This window comes from Pavona decussata, unplaced genomic scaffold (genome assembly GCF_977016875.1).
Source record: "Pavona decussata unplaced genomic scaffold, jaPavDecu1.1 SCAFFOLD_207, whole genome shotgun sequence".
NCBI classification, from domain to species: domain Eukaryota; kingdom Metazoa; phylum Cnidaria; class Anthozoa; order Scleractinia; family Agariciidae; genus Pavona; species Pavona decussata.
Genome location: NW_028145612.1, coordinates 99,556 through 124,000, shown reverse-complemented (window position 1 = coordinate 124,000; position 24,445 = coordinate 99,556). Strand labels below are relative to the sequence as shown.

Genomic DNA, 24,445 nt, shown 5'->3' with positions numbered 1-24,445 from the left:
AGACTATATACACGGTATAGAAATTGACTAAGTAAAATATCATAGTCAGGATATCAACAGTCTCTCAACAATCACATTATAATTTACTGATGAGAGGTGATGACCACTCTCTATACAGTTCTCATGTAAATACTCTGTGGTTAGGCAGAAAAGTTAACAAACCTCAACACAACTCACTGTCCTTAATTTCATAGCCTGTGCCAGGAAAAGCTTTGGTACTATGTAGTATTGGGATTTGAATTGAATAAACCCAACATGCACTGGAATGCATTTAAAACACTGTTAAAAAATTATTACTACTTCATTTTATTTCTAGATATATAGTATACCTGGGAGCAACTCTACAGCACTAAAACCATGCAAGATGTGAGCACTCTCTACCAGATTCGTCAGAAGTTTAGTCTGAAATGTCAGCCGTCTCCTCTTCCTAACCCACAGGGGGCGCGTCCCCAGTGGGTTAGGGAGAGGAGACGGCTGACATTTCAGACTATCAGAAGCTTGGCAAAAGGAATGTCTATTCAGAAAGAAAAACTTTAAAGCTGCTCATGACATGTCATTCAGGACAGATGTATAAAAATGTGCTGATGTTTAAATCGTACTAGCTTGCAATTGAACAGATATAACATTCTAATTATATTCACTTTAAGAAAAGCGTGCACACAATTCATTCTATTGCAATTAAAAAGGGGCAAAAACAGTAAATATCAAGAGGTGATTTAAATTGTCAAATGATAACTTACACTATGTGTTCATTGAAGCAATAACTAATAATAAGATATAACTTAAACAAATCCCATTTGGAAATAAACTGTAAAGGGAAAGGCGAAGGTAATTTAAACATAAATTCAACACACAGTCAGCTGCACAGTTCTGTGAGAGGAGAAGTGATGGTTCCTTTTTATTTGTAAGTATAAAAAATAATAAAGAAATAATTGTTATTTACTTGTCTGTATGTGTTGTAGCAATGTCGAATCAAGTTAAGTCCACCGTTCGCTCGCTCTTACAGGATAAAAAATCCAGTTGCTTTGATCCGCTCTTACGGGAAAAAAAATCCAGTTCCTTTGATCGCGTGTAAGAACCAACTTTGGCTTTCTCGAACACTTTCAAGGCCCGATAAAACCTTCAGGCCCGAAAACATCAACACGACTGCCATTTTGGGGCATTTGACTTCCGTTTTAATCTTAAGCATGCGCACAAAGACCGGAATCCCACGTTTTCTGGGATAAGAAATTCCATTATCCCAGAGTCTCTCCTGGCGCCGCCCCGCTGACCAAAAAGCCTGAGGACTCTGGGTACGAGATTGTGGTGCGCATGACTCGCATGACTCGCATGACTCGCGTGACTCGCATGGCTCGCACGCTGGCTTGCATGGCTCGCTGGCTCGCAGATTTCGCAGACCCGTTGGGGTGGGGAGGGGTGCTCTCTACCCTCTGTGCAGGTACACAGGTCCCAGTACCCTTGTTCACTCCTGATGTTTCTGTTAAGTCTGAATGACTATCATAAAACAACAACAAAACAAAGAAATGTATTGAAAAGCGGCTCAACATCGCAAATATCAAGCAGACTGTGAAACATGTAGGCTTGGATAAATTGTACTCTTAAATTGCCATATTATGTCTATGATTCTTATTGTCTCAGGCTTGGATTTGAAAACAACATTCAAGTCTCAGTCTCGGATTTTAAATGAGAGTCTCAGCATCTTGTTGAGTCTTGGAATTTTACCATTCTATAGCCCTTTTTATACCAAGTAAAGATAACTTCAACAGTGGCCCAAGCTGTAACAAACGACAAGGTACCACAAGCCCACCTATCATCTTCATAAATATGAAGTCGCACCCTTCCCCCACTGTCCTTGGATGCTTCACTCCACTGTCTCAATAAAGATTGAAGGAAATGGGAGTATTACTTTTCTATGCTGGATGGCATGTTAACTTAGTCCATTGTAGGCTGTAAGAGCATAATTATCCAGCAAGGGTAATGCATTATATTGCCTAGGCTCATCCTCCGACATTTTTGCAGTAAGGCTGTTATACATTTCAAGATAGCAACTAGGTAACAACTTACTTGAGTATTGTTTGTTGAAGCCCTGCTTTCTTTTCTTTCTCGGTATTTACAGCTTTGAGGGAGTCAAATGACTTTTGGGAAACCACTTCACTCACTGTATCTTCCATTTTGTCCTGAGGAAACTTTCTGGAGAAATAAATTGGATATGGAATATTGAAGTATCTTAAATACTAATCACTACATCACAGAGTTCCATATTTTCCTGATTTCTCTTTCTTACCATATTAACCCTTTAACCCCTAATATCAAAGAACAAATTCTCCTATCTTGTCCCCACACTTTTCTTATAAACTACTGTAGAGAAGTTATTGAAATATCAAGGTTGCAATTTTTTTTGTTTAAAGGGAAGCATATGGAGACTGATTGGCACTCTGTGTCTGTACATGTATCTACTGTTTACAGTGTAAATGTGTGACATCTGAAAAACCAATTCACCTACATGGTTGAGACTAATTCATAAACTCAGCTCCCAGGAAGTATGTCATATCATTTATGAAACCACAGTGAGTCACGTAACTAAGCAGGACATTTGCTAGTACATATTTAGCAAATAAATGCCCTGACTGAAGTTTTCCTTGATTCAGCCAGGAACTGTTGGAGGAGGGGGAGTAGCTGTTGCTGGAAGTGAGTGCCTCATTAACTCAGCCTAGCAGGAAATATGTCATTTTTTGTGAACCCATGACTAATAAAATAACTTAATTAAGCTCACCACAAGTCTTCCTATCCTGTTGCTCAGGGATTTAAGGGTATCCAGCCAGGGTGTGATAGCCATAGGTCATGGCTTAAATTTCTGTTAGACTCAGAATTTATCTTAGTTTGTCTGGACACTGAAACAATATAATATATATAATCAAAATAACATTACCTGTCTGCTTGAATTTTTGAGAGACTGACACTTGTCAAAGGGATTTGTCTGAAACTTCTGTTGAGGGCTGTCACAAAAAATAAAAAAAAAAAACATTTACGTCAGTTCACTGATCCAGTCCATCGGTAAACAGCTCTGGATTTGTTTTGAGCAGTCTGAGGTCTTAAAATGAAAACAAACATCCAGTCAGTTCTAGATTCAAACATTTGCATGGTTTATCAACAGAGTAGATGACTTATATAGTTAATTGGCCACTGAAATAGATTTGGGTGCTGACATTTTGGGCATAATAGCCCTTTGTCAGGGCTAATCTCAAAACATCAGCACTCAAATCTCTTTACAGAGGCCAATTTATTTACCGTAAGTTATCAACCCTGTTGATAAAACCAATCATTTGTTTCTGCTCCCCACCAACACAGCACCGTGCAGTTTTTTTAGAAGCTGATGCCCTAGTTCAAGATTCAGCACTTACCATTTGTACTTTCCCTCAAGGGCTTTATATCAGCAGATTGCAGTTGTGTATCATCCATTACTCTTAAAATAATGATTCTTGTTATTAGAACCGGGATCATCCCTGTTACTCATTAGCAAGAAAAAAAAAATTATTGACCTCAAGTTAACTAAGTCATAACATTCGGCCAAATTTGCAAAGTGGTTATAATTTCCAACCCCATGTGCAGCAAAAATACACAACTTTCAGGGCAAAAAAACCAACACCACTTTGGTCGAAAATAGTTAAAATTACTAATTATGGAATAAAATACACTAGCTGCCTTGCAATTAAAAATTTTCCAAAAAACAAACTTGAAAGTAAAAATTGGCACTTCAGGCGTGGAACTACAAAACACTTGGTGTATCTTTGGCATGGGACATACAAGGAATGCACCCTGGGTTGTCAACAGCTGAGAAACTGGCAAGAGTTTTGCTAACAAAAGTTAATATGGAATTACTTTCGACACTCAATTGAAGCCCTAGCTCTCTAATGAACTTCTGTTTCTCCATTTCTCATCCTTACCACTTCATATCTAGATTCAAGGAATCTTTGTTCCTGTAAAATTTGTCCCAGCTCATCATCCACAATCTGTGCCGCATCAGACCTTCAAGGATGGCTAACTGATCAACACAGTCTTCCAACACAGCTGATATGTGAACTGCATCCAAACTTGACAACATTTTGACAACAAAACCTGATGGACGATGGTCAATGTCCAAATTACTGTGTGGCAATTGATAATAAAATGCTGGGTTTTATTGTTTAATAAACGAAGCATGCCAAGGAAATAAGCTTAATTAATAATTACTACTTACAAAATCAAGGACAAAGCCAAAAATAGGCACTCGAAGGAGTGCATGTGGTTTCAGCTACGACAATGAAAAGTTCGAGTGACCCTGAAAAAAGTCATCATAAGAAAATGAAAGGGAATCTCTTCAAAGATCAATAAATTATGTGTGACTGTTACATTTACAGTAAGTTTTTTGTTTGCTTTATTGACTCCCGTTTTGTGCATTCCTGTTTTGTGAAAAAGTTGCAAAGCTGGGGCTGTTACTTTGCTAGGTGTATGTTCTATGTTAGTGGGGTTGTAAATTTGTAGTCATTATACTCTAGGTATCTCTATTTGCGTTATTGACCAAGCGTAAAGGAAGCTCAAGTCCTCGAGGTAGGTTTCAAACTATGATCGGTAGCAAAATTAGCGACCAAAGGAATTCTAAACTTGCAGTCCATTTTAAATCAGTCAATCAATGCTTCGAGCCCGTGTAACGATTGTAGAATATTGCAGTAAAAAAGCAATGTTGTATAAAATTCAGAGGGGTAAATGATTAGCTTTAGTCAGTGCCAAAATTGTGCAGCGTAATTTGATCGTGTTGTCATATAGGCGCATTTTGGTATGTGCTGGAGGATCTCGGTTTGTTTACACTTTTAAAAATACACAGGGACCAGTAATAGATATGGTTTGGCCCTCCCATGGTTTACATAAGCGTGAATCAAGACACAGATACCGTATTTTCTCGATTAAACGGCGGACCCGGATTAAACGCCGGCTTCGTATAAACGCTGGGTCAAAACTGCCGATTTTTAAATAAACGCCAGGTACGTTTAATCGGGGCCCCAACATTTGATCGGGGTCCCGGCGTTTATTAGGGGTCGAGGTCTTAAGGACCGGTTAAGAGTAAATAGTAACCTCGTTCGGGACATTACAGTTTCTAAACTTAAAACTTTGTACTCATATCATTTACTTGCTCCTACATCATTCATATATTGTTCATGTGCTGTTTGTTAGTGATACAAATCTTGAATGCAACATGGTACATGTGCCGTATGTACGGTACCATAATAACTTCGGGTAATCCAGAGAAAAATCGTCCAGCACTGACAAACTGCCCCTAGGTTTCCGAGGATCAGTAATAATAAATCAACCTAGAAAAATGGCTGAAAATTGCATTTCATTAATAAACTCCGGCCTCGAAAAAACGCCGGGTCAAAACCCCAAGGGGGGTACTTGGGTATAAACGTGACGGGGGGGCCCGACGGAGCCTAATATTTTGCACCCACAAAAATACATGGACGTTATATTGTGCACCCAAAAAAATACAAGACTGGAAAGTTTAGAAATTTTACAAGCAGATTATTCGAATCATGCTTTCGGATCTTGCGGGAACTTTGGCTTGAATTGCGTAAGAACTATTAGCCTGGCGGAAATTCGAACCCAAAAAAATACGTGCATTTTTTTTAGACCCAAAAAAAATACATGGTTAAATCTTCAACCCAAAAAAATACAGGAGTTGAAAATTTTACTCCCAAAAAAATACATCGGACCCCCCCATCACGTTTATACCCTAGTATCCCCCCCTGGGATCAAAACTGCCGAATTTTAATTTTTTCTTAATGTGTAGTTCCAGAAAATATCCATACCCCCACCACGGAGGGAATTTCACATAGGACCCCGCCACCCCCCAGGATTTTCCATTTTCAAGGTATTTTTTTGACCCCCCCACCCCTTCGGAAATTCCTCAAATACAGAATACACCCCCACCCCCCTCTGGAAAAGTTTTATTTCAAAAGAACGCCGCAACAATCAGTTTGATGTGAACATTTCAGAAATATCAAGAACTGCCTACACGAGGAAAAAATATGCGTTATTGAAGAGCGCGCGCGCTGTTCAATTTCACCGGTAGAGTTTGCCAAAAAGCTCTTGATACTGAAATAATTGTTGTGTTTTATATTTACCTGTGGTCATTGACATCAAACTTTACCGTTTAGCTTCGCTGAAGATTTTAAATCTAAATTGTTAGAATAAGTCCGGCAATGCAAAAATGTATTTTCATTTAATTTGCATATGTCATGTTTACATTCCTATGCAAATTTGTAGGAGATCAAAAGTATTTGATTATCGCTTTAGTTCTACTCAATCGATATTTCTCATGGTAATCATTCAGTCTAGTTATTTTAGTATTGGACAAAATAAGCATTAGCAGGGCAGGGAGACAAATAGATCTTTCAGATCGTAACTTGAAACCGCAGACGAAATGGGGCCACAAAACGAAATTAGCATGTTCACGTTCTCATGCAAATTTTGTATGAGATCAATAACGCATCAAAATAATGTCGAATTGGCTCTATTTTGTTGAATTTTGGCATAGAAATTAAGTTAGTAGTTTTGGACTTTGAGTTGGAATACTTTGGACAAAATAAAATTTAACACGGGTCAGTTTTGACAAACCAGTTATAATTGACTGCGGGAATTGACCTTTGCCCGTAACTTTACACAACATACAAAAATAACAACAAATATTTCAATGCTTTATGTAAAATTAGGGCTTTCACTTTATAGCCATACAAAAGTTTCCCTTTTAACGATGATACAGATATTTCAATTGTTGCCAGTGAACAATATTTTTCTACGCAAGAAAGTTTCACAAACAAGAGTTTTATAATAACTGAGTCACGCAACGCAGACATGGATTTCTTGTCTCACTTGGACTACTTCGCTTAGAAAGGCTTTTCGGAGAACCGTGAAACGTGTTTTCAATGTAACAAGGGTTTCTTTAAAACAGTTAAACAAAGTAACGTCTTTAAGAAACATGTACGAGTTGGCTAAGTTGGTAAGTTACTATTTTGAACAACTATGTCTGACATGAACGTGAAGTTGACCCTCTGGAAGCTTATCCAACCATTCACCCCTCCACCCCTCTGGAATTTCCTGAGCCATTGACCCCCCCACCCCTCTGAAATTTCCAATTCCCTCCGTGGTGGGGGTATGGATATTTTCTGGAACCACACAATTGAAAAAATTTATTCAGACAGACCAGTCTTCACCCTTGAAAAGCAAATATGTTCAAGTTTCGCCTTTAAAAGCTACATCGAATGAATGTACGTCACAGGAAGCCCACACAAACTGTGTGACCGTTTGTATTTTGAATTTATAGAGGAAATGTATGGGAATGTCGAAAATCCTCGTATTATCGTACTAGATTGCGATAAATATTCTCATTTAACATCAAAATAAACGTATTTTAACCTTAAATGTTGTGTGTTGTCGTTCTTGAGGTTGAAGACGGCGATTTTAGCGATTTGAGGGGGTTCGGCGTTGGATGTTCACTCGAGTGTAATAGTACAGAGACAAGGGAGGAAAGCTCCCAGTCGGACCGGTCCAGCACCGAGCCGAAATTCACGAACAAATCATCATCGCACGGGTTCCAAACCACGCACCAGGTAAGTTGAAAGTCCCACCTTTCATCTCGTACCATTTGATATGAAATCTGTCCAACACTTTTACAGGTAGACCTAAAATGAAAACGAAAAATTCAGAAATCCCAGCTCGATGGATGAGTAGCTGGACCTTTGTGTGCCAACTGAAAACTGTCACGCTGTTTGAATGCCCTTCGAAATCATCCAATCAGCGAGGAGCAAACAGCAAACTGTCACGCTGTTTGAAATCAATGCCCTTTGAAATCATCCGATCAGCGAGGAGCAAACGGCGTGACAGTTTTCAGTTGGCACACGAAAATCCAGCTACGCATCCATCGAGCTGAGATTGCTGAATTTTTCGTTTTCATTTTAGGTCTACCTGTTAAAGTTTTGGACGGATTTCATATCAAATGGTACGAGATGAAAGGTGGGACTTTCAACTTACCTGGTGCGTGGTTTGGAACCCGTGCGATGATGATTTGTTCGTGAATTTCGGCTCGGCGCTGGACCGGTCCGACTGGGAGCTTACCTACCTTGTCTCCCTACTATTACACTCGAGTGAACGTCCAACGCCGAACCCTTCAAATCGCCGTCTTCAACCTCAACAACGACAACACACAACATTTAAGGTTAAAATACGTTTATTTTGATGTTAAATGAGAATATTTATCACAATCTAGTACGATAATAGGAGGATTTTCGACATTCCCATCCATTCCTCTATAAATTCAAAATACAAACGGTCACACAGTTTGTGTGGGCTTCCTGTGTGTACGTGAAGGAGACCGACCCAAGCGCACTCCGAGTCACTATAAATAAAAAGCAAACTGAGTATGTTTTTCGAAAATTTCGCCAAAGCTATTTGAAATATGATAAATCAATCAATTTCACATAAAGCACGGTAAAATTCACATTCAAACCTGTAGTATCTTGTAAAGTGGATTCCCAGGAGCACACAAAAATTTCCTAGAACTTCTACAGCTCATGTGATGATTTGCAGATCTTGTTTGCGTTGGCACATATATCGCCTTGACACAATCTCGAACAGGAATTTCTTCACTATGAACTCACTGACTTCCTCTTTTTAAGCAGCCGAGTGTTCCTTAGAAGTTGTTCTTTTGATTTACGGTATTGAAAGCCTATGTTTTCCCTTCAAGAACCTCAAACTGCCACCTTGAAAATCCACGCATGAGAGATGCGGCAGCCATTTTGAATTGAATATAAGGATCTTCCGTACGAATTAAGCCGACTGAGAGCTCGTCAACCTGTCGTGGTACACATGCATGGCTGGCAAGGACAGCTAAGACGTTTTTAAAATCGATATAAAACCGACAACCGTTTGAAATCCAGCGAAGATTGTCGAAAACTACGAGATACAACGAACTATAGTGAATCCAACTTCGTTAACCTCGTTTCCAGGCCGTCACTAAAAGACATCGTATTTATCGATGAAAGATCGCCAATAACCTTCGGCATGCCGAACCTTTACGGAAAATGGACTTACTTACTCTCTTACTTAAGGGCGGACCATTAAAAATCACGGAAGGGGGGGGGGGGGGGGGTGACAATTCCCAAAAAAAAAATTCCTGCAAAGGAAAGTTGCCAGAAAAAAATTCCTGCAAGCAGTTCACCATCCAAAAAAAATTCCTGCAAGTAAACTGAATCAAAGTACAATATCAAAACACAACGTCAAGTAGTTTTATTGCACATTTCTAGAATATAACCTGCTCTTCTATCATTTTAACACATTTTACATGTATTAATGTTCTTAGAAGTGACAATGTAACCTGATCTCCCGCGAATTACAAAATAAGTGTTTATTATAGCATTAACTCAGTCAACGACTCTACACTATAAAGCACAATACTTATTAATAGCAAAATATAGCACTCTTTTGAGTAACCTGACAAAAAACATTAACCTCCTGTTCATGAGAACATTCTTAACCATAGCATTTAATTAAATGTAGTAAAAAAATATGTAATATTTACTCTACTTTGATGAATTTTTTCATAATTCATCATTTTACAGTTTAAAAACTGTAAAACACGAAATACACATCATTATTAAAAAATATTCTAGAAAAATATTGCCTCCCACCTGAAGCAAACACCCACTGAGTCAAGAGAAAATAAGGGGACAGAGAGGAAGACCCCCAGTATAGCCCTTGGGATATGTGAATTGCACTTAAGCTATTTTTAGACGTCGCGAACATGAAAGTCTGTTTCCCGAGACATGCGCAAACGTATTTAGACGCCAGTAAATGCCACTATGGAAAGACACACTAAATATTAAACAGTAGCCATTATACGGTGCGACATTGGCACTTCCGTGGCGTCACACTGGCCATTTGCGGACGTCTCGGGAAACTGACTTCCATAAAATCAAAAAATTAAATTAAGTGAAATTCACTTGTTCCAGCCAACGCCACTAGTTTCCCTCTCTGTGCCCTTATTTTCTCTTCATTGAGTTTATGAGGACTTTTTAAGTGCTTTTAAAAAAGCACTTGTTCCTCAGTCATCCTGTTCGCGTCATGCTAAGAGGGTGTAAGCGCCAGCATTTTATATTCCTAATAATTTTTCTTGCACTTATAAAATATATGCATTTGTTCCCAAAAATGGGTTACAAATCTCAATATTAATTCGAATTTCAATGCCGGAAAATGAAGATTTTCCAAAAATCCATTAAAACGTATTTATTTTTTCTTGCACCGGAAAATTTCCGGTGAAATTTGATAATTCATCATTTTCTTACGCTAATTTGTACTGTTGCAAAGCCAAATCAGTTTAGATGTAATGTTTGTCCCATTTTGACCAGCAAAGGGGTCACAAAAGCACAAAACTAATATATATAAACAATAAAAGGTAATGAAAATAAATATTTCATTTTTAAACATCATTGCAAAGCTTAGAAACATGGCAACATGAGCATTGTTTGCTTGCACAAAACAATGTGATATTTTGAACTTCCATGTTGGCACTATGAATGCAACAGCTGAAATAAATTTAAAAAAATTAATGACCTGGTTTTATCAAGTCAACGGTTGAAGATGCGTTATCTGTACAGAAGTTATACGGAGGGACTTTCCCTACAGACAGCGCCAAAGGAAACATGACATTTTCAAAACTTTGCATTATCTGTGCAAGTAAAAACAATGCTCACCATGCCACACCAGCTTAAGCGTACAAATAAAAACAACAATAACAACAACAACAACAAAAACAATACTGGAACTTGAGTACATGATTAAAAATTAACTTACAGTACAGCATCATGACAATCAACCTACATGTACCATAATTAAAGATTATTAACATCATTTGTATCTGACTCAAATAAAGAATAACCTTCATTAGATAAAACTTCTAGGTAGTGCTAAATTTGCTCTTTTGATTATCAAAAATAAAAAGTGTCTAGTAACAATCAACTATAATAACAGCTCTGGAGTTAGACTAATCCCATAATTCTATCCAAACCTTACATGTATTTTAGAAAGTTATTACCAAATACAAATTTATTTATTTATGAACATGCAACTAAGTTTTCCTATTACAAGCTAAAGCCATTGCCAAGGCTTTTAAATATTACTTTGAGCAATAACATTTCCAATTAATAAATTTTTGGACACAAAATAATTAATGTTTGAAAATTTTCCATCTGAGAAAAAGCACAGTCTGAATGGTTTTGATTACGTACCCTTGAAACCGAAGACTGAAGTAAAAATTGTGCGTACAAACATTTTCATAGCATGACGCTGTGACCATTTGCCCCATTAAATAAAGCCCACTAACAGGTTATAAAAATGGTCCTAAAAAGCATGCAGATTAATTTAAACTTTAAAGCACTACATAACCCCAAACAGGTAAAAATATTGATGTCTTACCCCTCTAAGTTTCAAGTTTGCGTGTAACAATATTATTAGAATTCCCCTTATTTACTTCATGAGCATGTACGCTTTAAACGAAACACACTGATCTACTGATTCATGCGGGCTCAATCATGACCGGTCTCTAAAATGTTGTCGTGTAAACAGCCCTTACTGTTCCACCAACATTTGGGGACCAGTGCCTCCTCTTATCGGAAACCCTCCCCTTGATATCTCTCGTATAAACGGCCAAAAATTATTGGACCAGTTCTTGTTTCTATCTGAGCCGTTCCTCCTTTCCTGCATGTCGTGTCAACACACCTTATTTAAACAGTATGCATTCATTCAACCTCAGTCAGTTCCATGGATCCTCCATTTGACAGTGACACAGCAAATCTCAATATACTGCCAGTACTGCTGTGAAACAGCCAAATATTAAAACTCCCTTCAGGGTCTTGTTTTCTATGTGAAAAAAAAAAAAAAAAAAAAAGACAAATCAAAGGTGCCATTAAGAAAAATCTTTCTGAGCAGAAATTTGCCCTCATTATGTTAATGTAAGATATACAGATTCTAAAATGAAACAAATATTGACTTATGTAATAAAAATAATTAGCTGCTTCAATACTGGATATTAAGCAATTGGCCACAACACAAGCAAATGTACAGTATAACCATTAATCATACAGCAGAACATACCATAACTCAAGGGACTTTATACCCTTGAAGAGCACTATCAATGCACTGAACTAGCTAGTTACGCGAAACAATTTACCCAAAAGTTAATGAACTCAGTTAAGTTAATTGTAAATGGTTTGAACCCAGGAGTCATGTCATAAGTACGTAAATTATGATCATCCGGGTGCGTGCAGAGCTGAGAAGGACTGTTTGTGGTGACTTTGACTGACATTTCGACAACCTGAGCGGAAGTCATCTTCAGAGTCAAGATGACTAAGTTAAGCTCATGTTTTGCGAGCAACATGTTTCAATGGGCGTGATTTTGAAATGATAATTTTGATAGCTCAAGTTACTAAATAAATACAGTAACATGCAAAATATGTAAGTTGACAGTCTCGACTCGAAACTCATTCCTCTGCTCAAAGGTATTGAGAATTGAGACGTTTGAAGAGTTTTTCCAGGATCTCGATGGCAGATTTAGAGGAAACAATTAATTTCTCGCACCTTGAATAACGAGAGAAAAAAAGTGATTTTCGCATAGTCTTTTCTGAAACGTAGTTTCGTCAAAAGTTGAAGTAAATCAAATCAGCGGCAGTGAGTGTTCGATAAATCTGTTTCGGCGCATTTCCTACTTCAGCATATAATTTTTAAAAACACATCCGTTCATCATTGTTGTGGTATTAAAACATGCTTAAAGTTTTCATATGCTACAAAAATTGTTTTTCATCAAACTTCAACAAACTCAATGAAACTACAAACTACAAGATTGTGGCGTTTTTGAGGAATGTAATGTGATCGCTTCTGAAATATCTTGGCTGCGCAAGATTACACTTGATTGTATTTGAATTTTTAGAATGAAAACTTGGAAGAAAGCATTTCCTTATTTCGCTTGCCTTTGAGCAGACTTTCTCAAACTCATTAATAATTCAAAAGCCAAAGACAAGGGAAATCATGCACTATGACGTGTTTGGATATCTGATGAAAAACTCCTCGTTTTTGCATCCTTAATTTCCCCTTCAAAATCAGTTTGTCTGAGAAGTTATATCAAACACTTGTCACAGTGTTTCATCACAATATCAAAAACCTCGAAGTTCGTCAAAAAATTGTACTCCGCTACGGGGAGTACGCGTCGTTTTTTCAACTCTCTTCTCGGGGTTTGATATGTGATGAAACACTGTGTGTCGCGTTTGATATATTACATGAAAGCCGCCGCAAATGCTCACATCTTTGGCGTAGTGTTACAAATTTGCAGAAATACAGTATTACCGAGATCATCTCAAAAGGCAATATCACGTTTTCTTCATTTTTTATCAACTGATTTCGGATTGTAACCATGTCTTCCTCTGAAGCTTCCTCGAAGCTTTTGAGTCGCGAAGTTCGAGTTTCGATGGACTGTCAACTTACATTTGCATGGTACTGTAAGTACTAACAACAGCAATGGGAATGGGATTACAGCACATAACAATATACATGTAGGTCTGGTAAGCAAGAGCAATCACTGAGCACACAAATATTATACGTGCAAACATTAATATTTCTGGGAAAAATGCTTAGCATCCTGCTCACCCCCCCCATACCCTAGCTGGCCCTAAATGAAGGCACAAGTTTCCAGTCTCTTTTAGACCATATTCTCGAAATTAATTTTTACAAATTTTAATGGTTTACTGCTTGGATACCCATTTATTTAAATCGAAAGAACTACTAAGGAATTAATACTCGACAATTTCAACAGCTGAAATCTGAGAATTAACAGAGAAGAAAAAAAACTTGGCCATTAATTCTCAGATTAAAGGTTGCGAAACTGTTGTTTTATCAAGCCAATGGGCAAGCAGACATCTCAAACAATCATTTAACCTATTAACAGCCAACCGGCCAAAACCGGCCCTGATTTCTCGCACGCACGCGCAAGGGTTTCTACCTCCCATAGAAGGGACAATTTTGTCCTCTATTGTTCTAATTGTCTTTGGAGAAGACTGACCAATCAGAATCCATCAACTGCGCATATCTTTTTAGGTCTTAGGGGAGTCTAGACACAATAAAGGTTTTTGTCGTCCGAAAAATATCAGGCTTAAATATTCAAGACACCAATTTCGCGTTTTCGGAAGGAAAACACAACTTTTTGAAACGCTAAATCGAAAGAGGAACTTTTAAGGAATACTCGACAGTTTCAAAAGCGGGAATCCAAGCATTAACTGCGGAGAAATTATGCTTCAAGGAAAATTTGTAGTTTTACCGAGGCGACGAGCTGGCGAACATCTCAAATCATTGTTTTCCCAATGGACTTTCTTGGTGATGTTCGAGTGTTTCTCGTAATACAACTCACAAAGAATTACAGGTTTGATTGTGAATTTGTACTGAAATACTATTCCAATTGATCGATTCTTCGTATTCCGAACAGTTTTTGCAAAAGTTTTGAAAAACGTGCTCTGCACGGCTCGATAAATTAGCTTCGAAATTGACTCGCAACTGCTTCAAATCGCTTGCGAGTCGGTCCCCTCGCGGCAAAAATTATACGCGTTTTCTTCTAAGAACAATACAAAGACTTATTTGACTAAATTTTTCATTTAGGAAAGCTTTGTTGCTTGTTTTTTTTTCTATTTTCATTGATGAAACCTGATGACTGCCTAATCTTGCGTAAACAAACATGTCTTTTCGAGAGCAGATCAAATTACTGCCATGTGGCGCAAGGATCAAATTTCATCGAAATTTTCGAAATTTTTATCTTCAGGTTTGTTTTACGAGTAATCTTTAATTCGCAGCTAGGGTATTTTATTCGACAATTAGAAATTCCAGCTATTCTAGACCAAAGGAGGGCTGTTTCTTTGACCCAGTAAGTTGTCTATTTTTACTGCACATTAGGTTAATAATGAACAATATGCTAATTTGTGAAGTAATTTTATTCGTGGAAAACATGTGGGCTGCAATGGGTTAAGCCACAGACTTTCTTAGTAATGTTCAAGTGTTTCTGGGAATCCACCTCACAATTAAAAAAAAATTCAGGTTTGATTGTGAATTAGTATTCTAATTGACTGACTCTTCACAAATTCCTAACAGTGTTTGCAAAATCTTTGAAAAACCTACTCCACACGGGTCAATAGATTTGCTTCAAAATGGATAATCCTTCAAATTGCTTGTGCATTTCTTGCCTTGAATTAAAAATTGTATGCATTTGCTTCTTAACCATAAACAGACTAATATTTGGACAAATTTTTGTACCAAAGGGGTGTTGGTGTTTTCACCCTGTAAGTTGTGTATTTTTACTACACATGGGGTTGGTTATTACCACTTTGCTAATTTGGTGAATGTCTGGAAAACCTGTGGTAACCTGATGATTGGTGATCAAAGGGTTAATAACATGCGCCTACAGCTGTAACTTGACTTGTTGAGTTTAATAACCCAACAAACGGACCCAGATAGTGTGCTTATGAGCATTTGAGGAGATTTAATCTCACCTGAAGTTTTGGGTGCTGTGGAAGATTTAGGCTCAGTTGGTGAAGCTGAGCTAGAAGTTGTAACTATGCCAGTACTGTTCTTCTTCCCCACACTCTTATAAGAATCTGGAAGGCAAGAGAGTCATTTAGGCTTTACAAAAAAGGACTTTTTGCTTTTACTTTAGAAATGGTCTTGATTAGTCACAGTGGTTGCAATGTATATGCTAAAAGGTCACAGATCATCAAAGTTGCTTACAAGGTCTAATAATACTTTATATCTTAATTAGTTATTTTGTTTGATGCCAAGCTAAAAAAAAGTGCTTTCCAGAATAATGGGTAATGGCAAGAGAGGCAGTTACTATTTTAATTTATGGGGAGGTTTGACTCTGGTGTGTAAAAGTAAAATAAATTTCAAATACAAAGAGATTTCCTGTTCCAGTTAAGGAGGAGATTTAACATACATTATACAGAAGTTTGTTGAATTTTCTTCATAAAAGAAATGCATTGTAAGTATCATGAGTGATAGACTAGGTGACATTATTAAAATTATACCTTAGGATCTCTGTGTAATTACCACTGAGACCCAAGAACTTTTGTTTGTGACATTTTTCTTGTACATTTAATATTTTAATTACGACATCATTTTAAACTTCCATACCACTTACATAGCTGATAACATGGTCGTGCATACCAGTTGGTCATAATCAGGGCTTATAAAATTAAATACTGATCAAAAGAATTATTCCAATGCAGGACTTAAGTAAGAGCTAGTGGTTTTATTCTTGCAAAATGTGCCAGCCATGTGAAACAGAAGTTAGATGATGATATATAGGTGGCTTATAATGCAATATGATTGCTTTGATCTCAAACTAATAATAATTTAATATAAGCTTTGAAATACTGACGATTATGTAATTCCATTGTTTTCATTTGTTGATTTTTTATTATTTGGCAAATTTTATTGAGTGTTTGATTTTCTTTCACAGGTTTATTTATAAAACCACTCCTACTAAATATTTAATTTATCCAGTAAACATACCTTCCACTAACGTGCGGTTCAAGTACAATGAGCACACCAAGGGTATAACATTGTGTGCCCCATTTACCTCCAACATTACGGTAAAATGTGAGATATGGAGATCTGTTAAATTCGCAATTTCTACCATCACATATTTCCCTGTGATGGCAAAGACCTTTGAATGTGAAAGGATTTCTTCAACACACCAAGAAGCATTCTTGTGTAGATGGCCGCAGGTGGACTGTAGCTGCGGCTTTGCAAAGCATAGAATCTTGTCCAAGTCTTGTCCTGTTTGATTATGTACACAGAATCCTCCTACACTGGTCAGGTTGAAAATTGTTTCATTAATGTTAATTGTGACGCTGCCATGTTGGGTAAGTTCACAGTAGCCTGATTCCATGATATTCTCATGTGTAGAAAGAACTGCAGGTAAAGAAAAAAAAAAGTTATTGAAAAAATGCCAATCTGTACTTTTTTTAATTTAATTTTTTATTTTAATCAGGCTGTGGCATTGATGACAAAAATGGCAAAGTTGTTAAATATATACGAAGCCCCTTACATATCTCTAACACTGTAACACACTTTAAATCTAACATTTTTAGATTTAAATGTTCAAAAAAACTGGTTAAATGACCAAGATGAATTGAAAGTATATGTAGCCTTACTAACATCAGTGTACTGAATGATCTGATAAAAATAAATTTTTAAATATTTGCAGACAAATCTCTGTACACTCCTGTTTTTCCAAAGTTCTTAAAAAATTATGTATTATATACTAATGAACTATATGAATTTAGTTCTTACTAAGCGAGCGGGAGGTCTGTATGGGAGAATCTTGACCGAGGTCGCCAGTGTGAGGTCTGTACCAGCGACGGAGGTCAAGATTCTCCCATACAAACCGACCTTGCTCGATTAATAAGATGTTTATTATATGGCCAAACAGGAAATCAAAAGGAAAAAAGTATATTTGTTCCCCTGCGCGGGCTCAAGCATTTAGCTGGCTTACTTCTGTCACTAGTCTCCAGTCCAAACGGGACAAAAATAACTGTTCAAAGTACAGCTTTGTACAACCTTCGTCAATGAATAAAGACAAAATAACCGTTGTTTTCCTACAGGCTCAATGAAAATTTTCTAAAATGCGACCAAAAGTGCAACAAATTGTAATGCCTGTCTGTGCCATGATCACTCAGCGATCAGTTCTCATTCAGCTTTGCGATCTTTGACTGATCGCCACAGAAAACGTTAATATTGAATGTGCAGCCTTAAAACTTGTCAACATGTGCTCTGGCAAAAATTGCCTGAGGTTGGATTTGTTGGACTGTGAAGACATTTTGCTGAGTTGTAGTGGAGGCACTGACTTGGTTTTCTTCGAACTGAGCGGATGTATCTGGTCCACGATTCAGGACGGTACACATTTCTCGCTGTCGCTTGAGAGAGGCTGAATGGTAGCTGTCGAGGCTTTTCAAATTTTTATGACCACTTAGCTGTGCAACGAAATTTGGCTGGACGTCTGCTTCGAGGAGTCGTCCAACACTGGTCTTCCTAACGGAGTGATTAGAAACCTTCTTCTTGTTTGTTTTATTGAGTTTGGCTGAAGCAAAGACGTCTTTGAGGAACTTGCCAATTTCATTCTTTCCGAGAGGCCTATCCAGATAACATACTTTGTCACTTGGTTTTTGTCGGTGATTTATGGCGAGATAAAAAGGAGCATCTGGATCTAACTTGGCTTCGGAACGATGGCTTCGAAACGCTTTGTAAAATTCAACTGGGCATCTTGACTTGTTTTTGCTTGCATACGCTTTTGGTTCAAAGGCTCTTTGATGGCCACCATCTTGTCCGGTGCGTGTTCAGTTGCCTCTTTCTGACTTCCACACAAGGTATTCAGAATTGGTTTCTGGATAATTGGCCAAGCCTACATCACCCCAACACAGCTTACGGCTCTCATCTCGAGCCCTCCAGCCGAAATGGAGGGAAAGAAACCACCACAAAGCCCTTTGTAATGATTTAGGATCCTGAACACCGAACTGGCCATTTTCAAAAAGTGCATCTTCTTCAGCTTCAGTTAGCTCTCTTGTGGCAATTTTTGGACGGTTTCCTTTTGCTTGGCGAACCAGGTTCTTTCGTTTGGCAGCAAGAACCTCTCTGGACTTGAAGAACTCGTTATCCTTAAGAATGTTGATTAGACTTCCTTCTTCATGCAAGTGGCATTGAAAACTTCGCTGGAAGCCGCTCAATGTACACGGTTCGTACTCGGTGCCATCTTGTTTATGAACGTTTAAAATTGTTTAAAATCTGGGGTCCCTCAAATATTTATACTTGGACCATTACTTTTTGTTTATCCACTACAATGTTTGCAGATGGGCATATCAAAAATTGGTTGCCATGACAATTAGTACTAACCAACCACACCAAATTGTTCCCAGAGAAATTTTTGAAAAATACATCACGGTTTATGGCATTTGTGCAAATATTATAAAATACATTCTGGTTCCAAGTCCCCATGGGAAGAATCCACCCCTAGCCTAGATAAAGATACCAGGACTCCAACAGACACAAAGATATTTTTGCATTTTTAACTTAATGCAGGAGTCAATGTAAAACTCCACCCCGGGACAAGGTGGGGATTAGTGGGGAAATGAACTGGATTTGAGACAAATTGTATACCAGTGCCGATGGGGGATTGGAAAATTTTTGTCTTTATCTGTCCCCAGTTTACGGGTTTTAGGTGAGGATTTGTTGTGAAACTGCTGTTGCGAAGTCAGTGGTTTTTCTTTCCAAAGATCCACTCACGTGCTTTTCCTGAGAGGATCATCAAAAGGTGAGTGTTTTTTATTTAAATCTACAAAATTTGCAATTGAAATGTAGACCATCTACTGTCTAAAAAATGAGTCAATGCACAAAATGAATATGCATCTACAACTCAGGATGTATGCTTTCAGTTTTCCTCTCCACTTGCTCGTTATTTTTTGTACTTTTTGACAAGCAAACAAATGAATTGTATGCACAGGAACTTATCATGCAATGGTTTGTATTGTCTACCAACAAAATTGATGATTCTTGTGGTCAGTAGTCTACGTTTGCAGGCTATGCGGTAAGCGGTTATTGAAAAAAAAATTAGTTTAACTAGACAAAAGTATAAATTAAAGGTGGTTTAAAAACGCCATAATAGACCTTTTTTATAAATGGCGGCCAATTTATTATTGTTTTCAATATATGTTAATTAGCCCTACTAACCTCATTTCAGAGTAAAAATTCTTTTGAATTTTGTACATGCTGACGAGGCTAGTAGGGCTAATTTTCATCAAAACAAAAGAATAATTTATCGGCCGCCATTTATGAAAAAGGTCTATGGAAGGGTCATTTACGGCCTTGTTTGTATCCTAACTTATCAAATGATTTATAAATACTAATTATTGCTAGATTAGTATTAATATTGAGACAATTTATTGAGTGGTCATTCTGACAACTGCAGCAGGCTATTGTGTAGTAGTGATATTCTGTCAAACATAAAAGGCTTTAATGCTCTTGCTTTTTGGACTTTGCAAGATGTCAGGCCTGGGAAACCTCACATGGTGGAAGCATTTGGGAACTTTGCTAGGCAGACAGCTTTCCCAGAATAAGGGAAATTTGTGAACGTTTGAAATGAAGTTTCTACCAAATCCCCACTTTGTCCCCCAACCCTTATCCCAGGATTGGGGGTTTACACTGACTCTTGCATAATGATATCAAAGCAATTCTCCCCCACGTTTCTTACTGTCACAGTCTCATAAATGAACCCCTTTTACATACATCGAAAGCCTATGCTACAACCGTATTTGTAAGTGAAAGCCAGCAAATTTAATTTTGTGTAACCTTTGCTGCTATAAGGTGAAAATCAGTAAAACACCAAATGAACCTGGGTAGGCTAATGACCGATCCCCGGGACGAGCTTTTTTATTTATTTATTTATTTATTTATTTATTATTTTTTTTTTGCTCCACTATGGGGTGGGGTGGGGGGGGGGGGGGCACAGCTGAAATTAACTGATGCTTAACACCAATAGACTCTAAGATATTTTTGCATTTTTAACTTTAATTTGAGCGTTTCTCCACTTTGCTTCTTACTTTCACACTTAAGTCTTATAGAAAGGGATCGCTTTTGCAAATACTGTATGATGTGCTTTTGCCATTTGTACGTGAAGGAATGCAAATTAAATTTTGTGCTGACCCAGCAATATCCATGTGTGAGTAAATTATGTGTTTGAAGATATTTTCAGCGTGTTAAAAACTTTTAAAATTCCCTTGGAGGTTTTTTTCTACTTGGCTTTCAATTCGCGCGATACAGTACATGTATTAAAGCTTACAAAATAGCTGGCTGACAAGCATTTGGATTTCGTACGCGTTCGTCTGTAAAGACTTAATTTTCACGCCCTCGCTTTCGTATAAAGGCAAATATTCTGCAAATAAGCTTAACACTGGTCGGCCTGTCAAGTACGTTTTTTCAATAAGCTTAAGTCTTGTAAATTGTGGACTTTCTTGTCATGGATATAAAAGATTTTTTCGCATTATAAAAGGGAATGACCGCCAACCGTCTCGTCACACCCAGCGGCGGCCGCGGTCCTGATCATCCAAAGATATTCGCTAGCAGTAGCATGTCTTGAGTTTTAACTTACCTGTGGAAAAAAGAGAAATCCAGGCCATCACCGGTAGCCATCTCAAATTTAAAAGGACCTTTACCCTTTGTACTGCTGCCATGTTGTATTCTACTCCTCACCATGTGTACTATACAGCGTCCGGGCCGGCGAATGATTAGGTATTGGGCGCCCAGGACATTCCGTGGGGTCATACATGAACTCCTTACCCGATCATTCTTGTGCCCAGCTTCCAGCGGCTAAGAGGACCAGGCGGCTCTGGGGCTTATCTCTGGGGCCCGTTCGGTAGCTTGCCGGGCCCAATATGTATCTTTGGTGATAAATGTTTCAAAACAGAAGTTAATTTTTGTTAGCTTTGAATACTAAATTTTAAAATCTTATAATTCTATGAAAACATTGGCCAAATGCCATGTCTGTGATTACTGTGTAATAGGCGAAAAAACATTTTAAAAAATATACTTATCAGGCCCGGGGCGCCGCGGCCCGTGTCTCGAAAGTCCCGGGGCCTGTTTCTCGAAAGACCCGGTAACTTACCGTGCCCGTTAAGTAATTTGGTAACAAATGTTTCTTAACAGAAGTTAATTTTTGTTAGCTTTGAATACTAAATTTTATAATCTTATAATTCTATGAAAACATTGGCGAAGTACCATGTCTGTAATCATTGTGTAATCGGCGAAAAAACATTTAAAAATATACTTATCGGGCCCGGTAAGTTACCGGGACTTTCGAGAAACGGGCCCAGCTGGAAGGAGGAGTTCTGGGGATGATGAACTGAACCCGCGCATGAACGCCCTGAATGATTTTAGAAAGGCAAGGGTAAGTATTACAAAACCGCCTTAAGTAATTACGGCTGTGAAAATCCCCGCGCTTTTAAGTCTGTCTGTCTTAAATGTAATAAGTGTCGTAGTCTTGCTCAGCCTGTCTCGTGTTACTTTTATTTTTGCGGTTATGTATTTTAACTACATGTACTCTTATATTTTTAATTTTCTGGGCCCACAGTAACTGGCTCACGCTGTTGCGGAATCCCTGCCACCTTTTCTTTGTTACTTTGAAAAACTAACGGGCAGTCACTATAAAACTGACAATATTCGAACATACAAAAGCAGGCTTGTAAATTGCTCAACTTTGAATTACCGGAATTACCCTGATCGTCCGCTCTGAGTATGTAAGATATCCGACAACTAAACAAGTTAAAGAGTTCCAGTTTTCTTGAATATTTACATTCCTGCTTCGCCTTCGCGGACAAGTTACAACGATCTTAATTAAAATATTGACCGACACTAGTTAAAAACCTCCAGGGGCCCGTTTCTCGAAAGTCCCGGTAACTTATCGGGCCCGGTAAGTTGCCCGGTAAGCCCCCGATAAGTTTACGGGTGTTTCTCGAAACTCCCGTTATTTACGATCCCGGTAAGTTGCCCGGTAAGTTGCCCGGTAATTTACGGGAGGTCATGACCTCCCGTAAAGTGCCCGTAAAGTTTACGGGAAGCAATAATTTTGTTGCAAGAAAACAAGATGGCCGCCGGAGGCGGTCATTTTTGTCCCGGTTTGTCGGTCGCGTACTTACCAAGAACGATTGATTTTAGACAAAATAGAAGAAAGAGAAATAATAGAAAGATACTGGTTATCCAGGGAAGTAATAAATTCGCTTGTTGACGAGTTACTGGAGGAAACCTTTCGAGAGACACCATACAGTACGAGAAGCAGTCGGCTGTCCGCGAAGACACAGGTAAATATTTTGCAATTTTAGAACTAGAACAAACTCCTAATCCAGTTGGTTTCAGTCGGTAAAAACCAGAGCTACTGTAGTTTGCTCAGTGGGTTTCGAATTTCGGTTATCCCGGGAGGACTTGCAATTTTGCGCCGTAAAGCATTTCATATGCCTGCCCGTACGTACGTGGCCCTTAGATTGTTTTTGTTTGAGATCTAAGATGGCTTTTTTACGTAGAAACTGCTTCCGATCGTCCGAAAAGTACAGTATGTGAATTACCGAATTAGCTGCATGCTGCATTTACTACCAAAATACCGGCCGAACTGAAACTAAACCCACTCAGTACTGTAAATAAACACTTCATAAATTCGGGAAAAAAAAAACGAAAGTGATGGAGGTGTCATTTTCAACTACAAAAATACAGGAATTTGTGTTAATGACCTAGTGTAACATAGGAGTTCACAGGACAAACAAACAAACCAAAGTAAATAACATAACTGAGGGCAAGGGTAGGGTAGGGTAGGGGGGGTGGGAGTAAATAAAAAACATATGAAAATATTCTTTGGGCCATGGAAAGCAGACATATAACTGAACTGCCCAAATAATGTATTGAATGAATGAATGAATGAATGAGCAGCCACAACAGCAACTGAACAGGCAGACATAAGCAAGCCAAACTGAGTGGCAGCATGGTACAGACAAGAACAGCTGCACAAGATATTTTCGGGCATGAGGCCCACTCTTAGACGTACCAAACGGACAGTTGAACATGCACTAACACCATCCATCAGATGGAAAAGCAAACAAACAGAAACGACAGTCCCTCAGTAATTTAAAGAATGACTGAACAGCCACAGTTGTGACTGAACAACACATAGACAATAGAGAGTTAAACCACCATGAATAAGTACCAAGACAGCTGGAGGTATGGCATGAATGGGAACAGCGGCGTAAAAGGATAGCCTCCAGAGTATATGTTGATCGAGAATTCTTATGGTGTGGGATTGCTAGATTGAAGTAATTTCTTTATATAAAATTACATTTTCATTTGAAATTTGGTGGAGTAGTTTTTTGGAAACCATTAGCAATTACATGTAATTGGCATCAATTGGATTTATTTGGAGGAATAATTTCAATTTTTTTGGAATAGAACCTTGAATATTTTTTTTTTTAATTTGAATTATTGAATAAAAACTTGAACAATTTTGTGAACAATAACTTGAATAATTTTTTTAAATTGTTATTGAATAATTATTTTTCAAGATAATTTTTATTGAAAATTCTTTTTCATCCACAGGGGTTCAACTGACAGAAGAGGGCTAACTGAGAACATCAGGAGCAGGGGAACAACTGATGGAAGAAGACTGAGTGTGAACAACTTAATTGAATTTTAATGAAAAATGTAATTAAGAAAAATGTATATACATGAGTAATTGGGAGAATTAAATGAGCTTGAAAACTGCACTGGCAGTGCCGTCACTCATTAATCATTAAAAACAAAT

At 37.9% G+C, this 24,445-nt stretch overlaps 1 protein-coding gene and 2 long non-coding RNA genes across 3 annotated transcripts in view; 1 reads left to right on the top strand and 2 right to left on the bottom strand.

Annotated features, from left to right (window-relative positions):
- The window catches only part of LOC146460707 (uncharacterized), a 56,306-nt gene extending 44,324 nt beyond the window's left edge, over positions 1-11,982 (top strand). The window contains exon 2 of the long non-coding RNA XR_014857543.1: positions 10,523-11,982. This is a non-coding gene — a long non-coding RNA (uncharacterized LOC146460707). The remainder of the gene's footprint in view (positions 1-10,522) is intronic.
- On the bottom strand, positions 9,301-15,775 carry LOC146460706 (uncharacterized). Its single transcript, XR_014857542.1, has 2 exons — positions 15,098-15,775; positions 9,301-11,943 (listed from the first exon to the last, which is right to left on the bottom strand). It is a non-coding gene; the product is annotated as an uncharacterized LOC146460706 (long non-coding RNA).
- An 819-nt stretch (positions 15,776-16,594) lies between these two features.
- Positions 16,595-21,379, bottom strand: LOC146460705 (uncharacterized). The gene is made up of 2 exons (XM_085087510.1): positions 21,257-21,379; positions 16,595-17,028 (listed from the first exon to the last, which is right to left on the bottom strand). Exons 1-2 carry the CDS (start codon positions 21,336-21,338, stop codon positions 16,610-16,612), a joined length of 501 nt encoding a protein of 166 aa, XP_084943636.1. The 5' UTR covers positions 21,339-21,379; the 3' UTR covers positions 16,595-16,609.
- Positions 21,380-24,445: the final 3,066 nt, after the last annotated feature.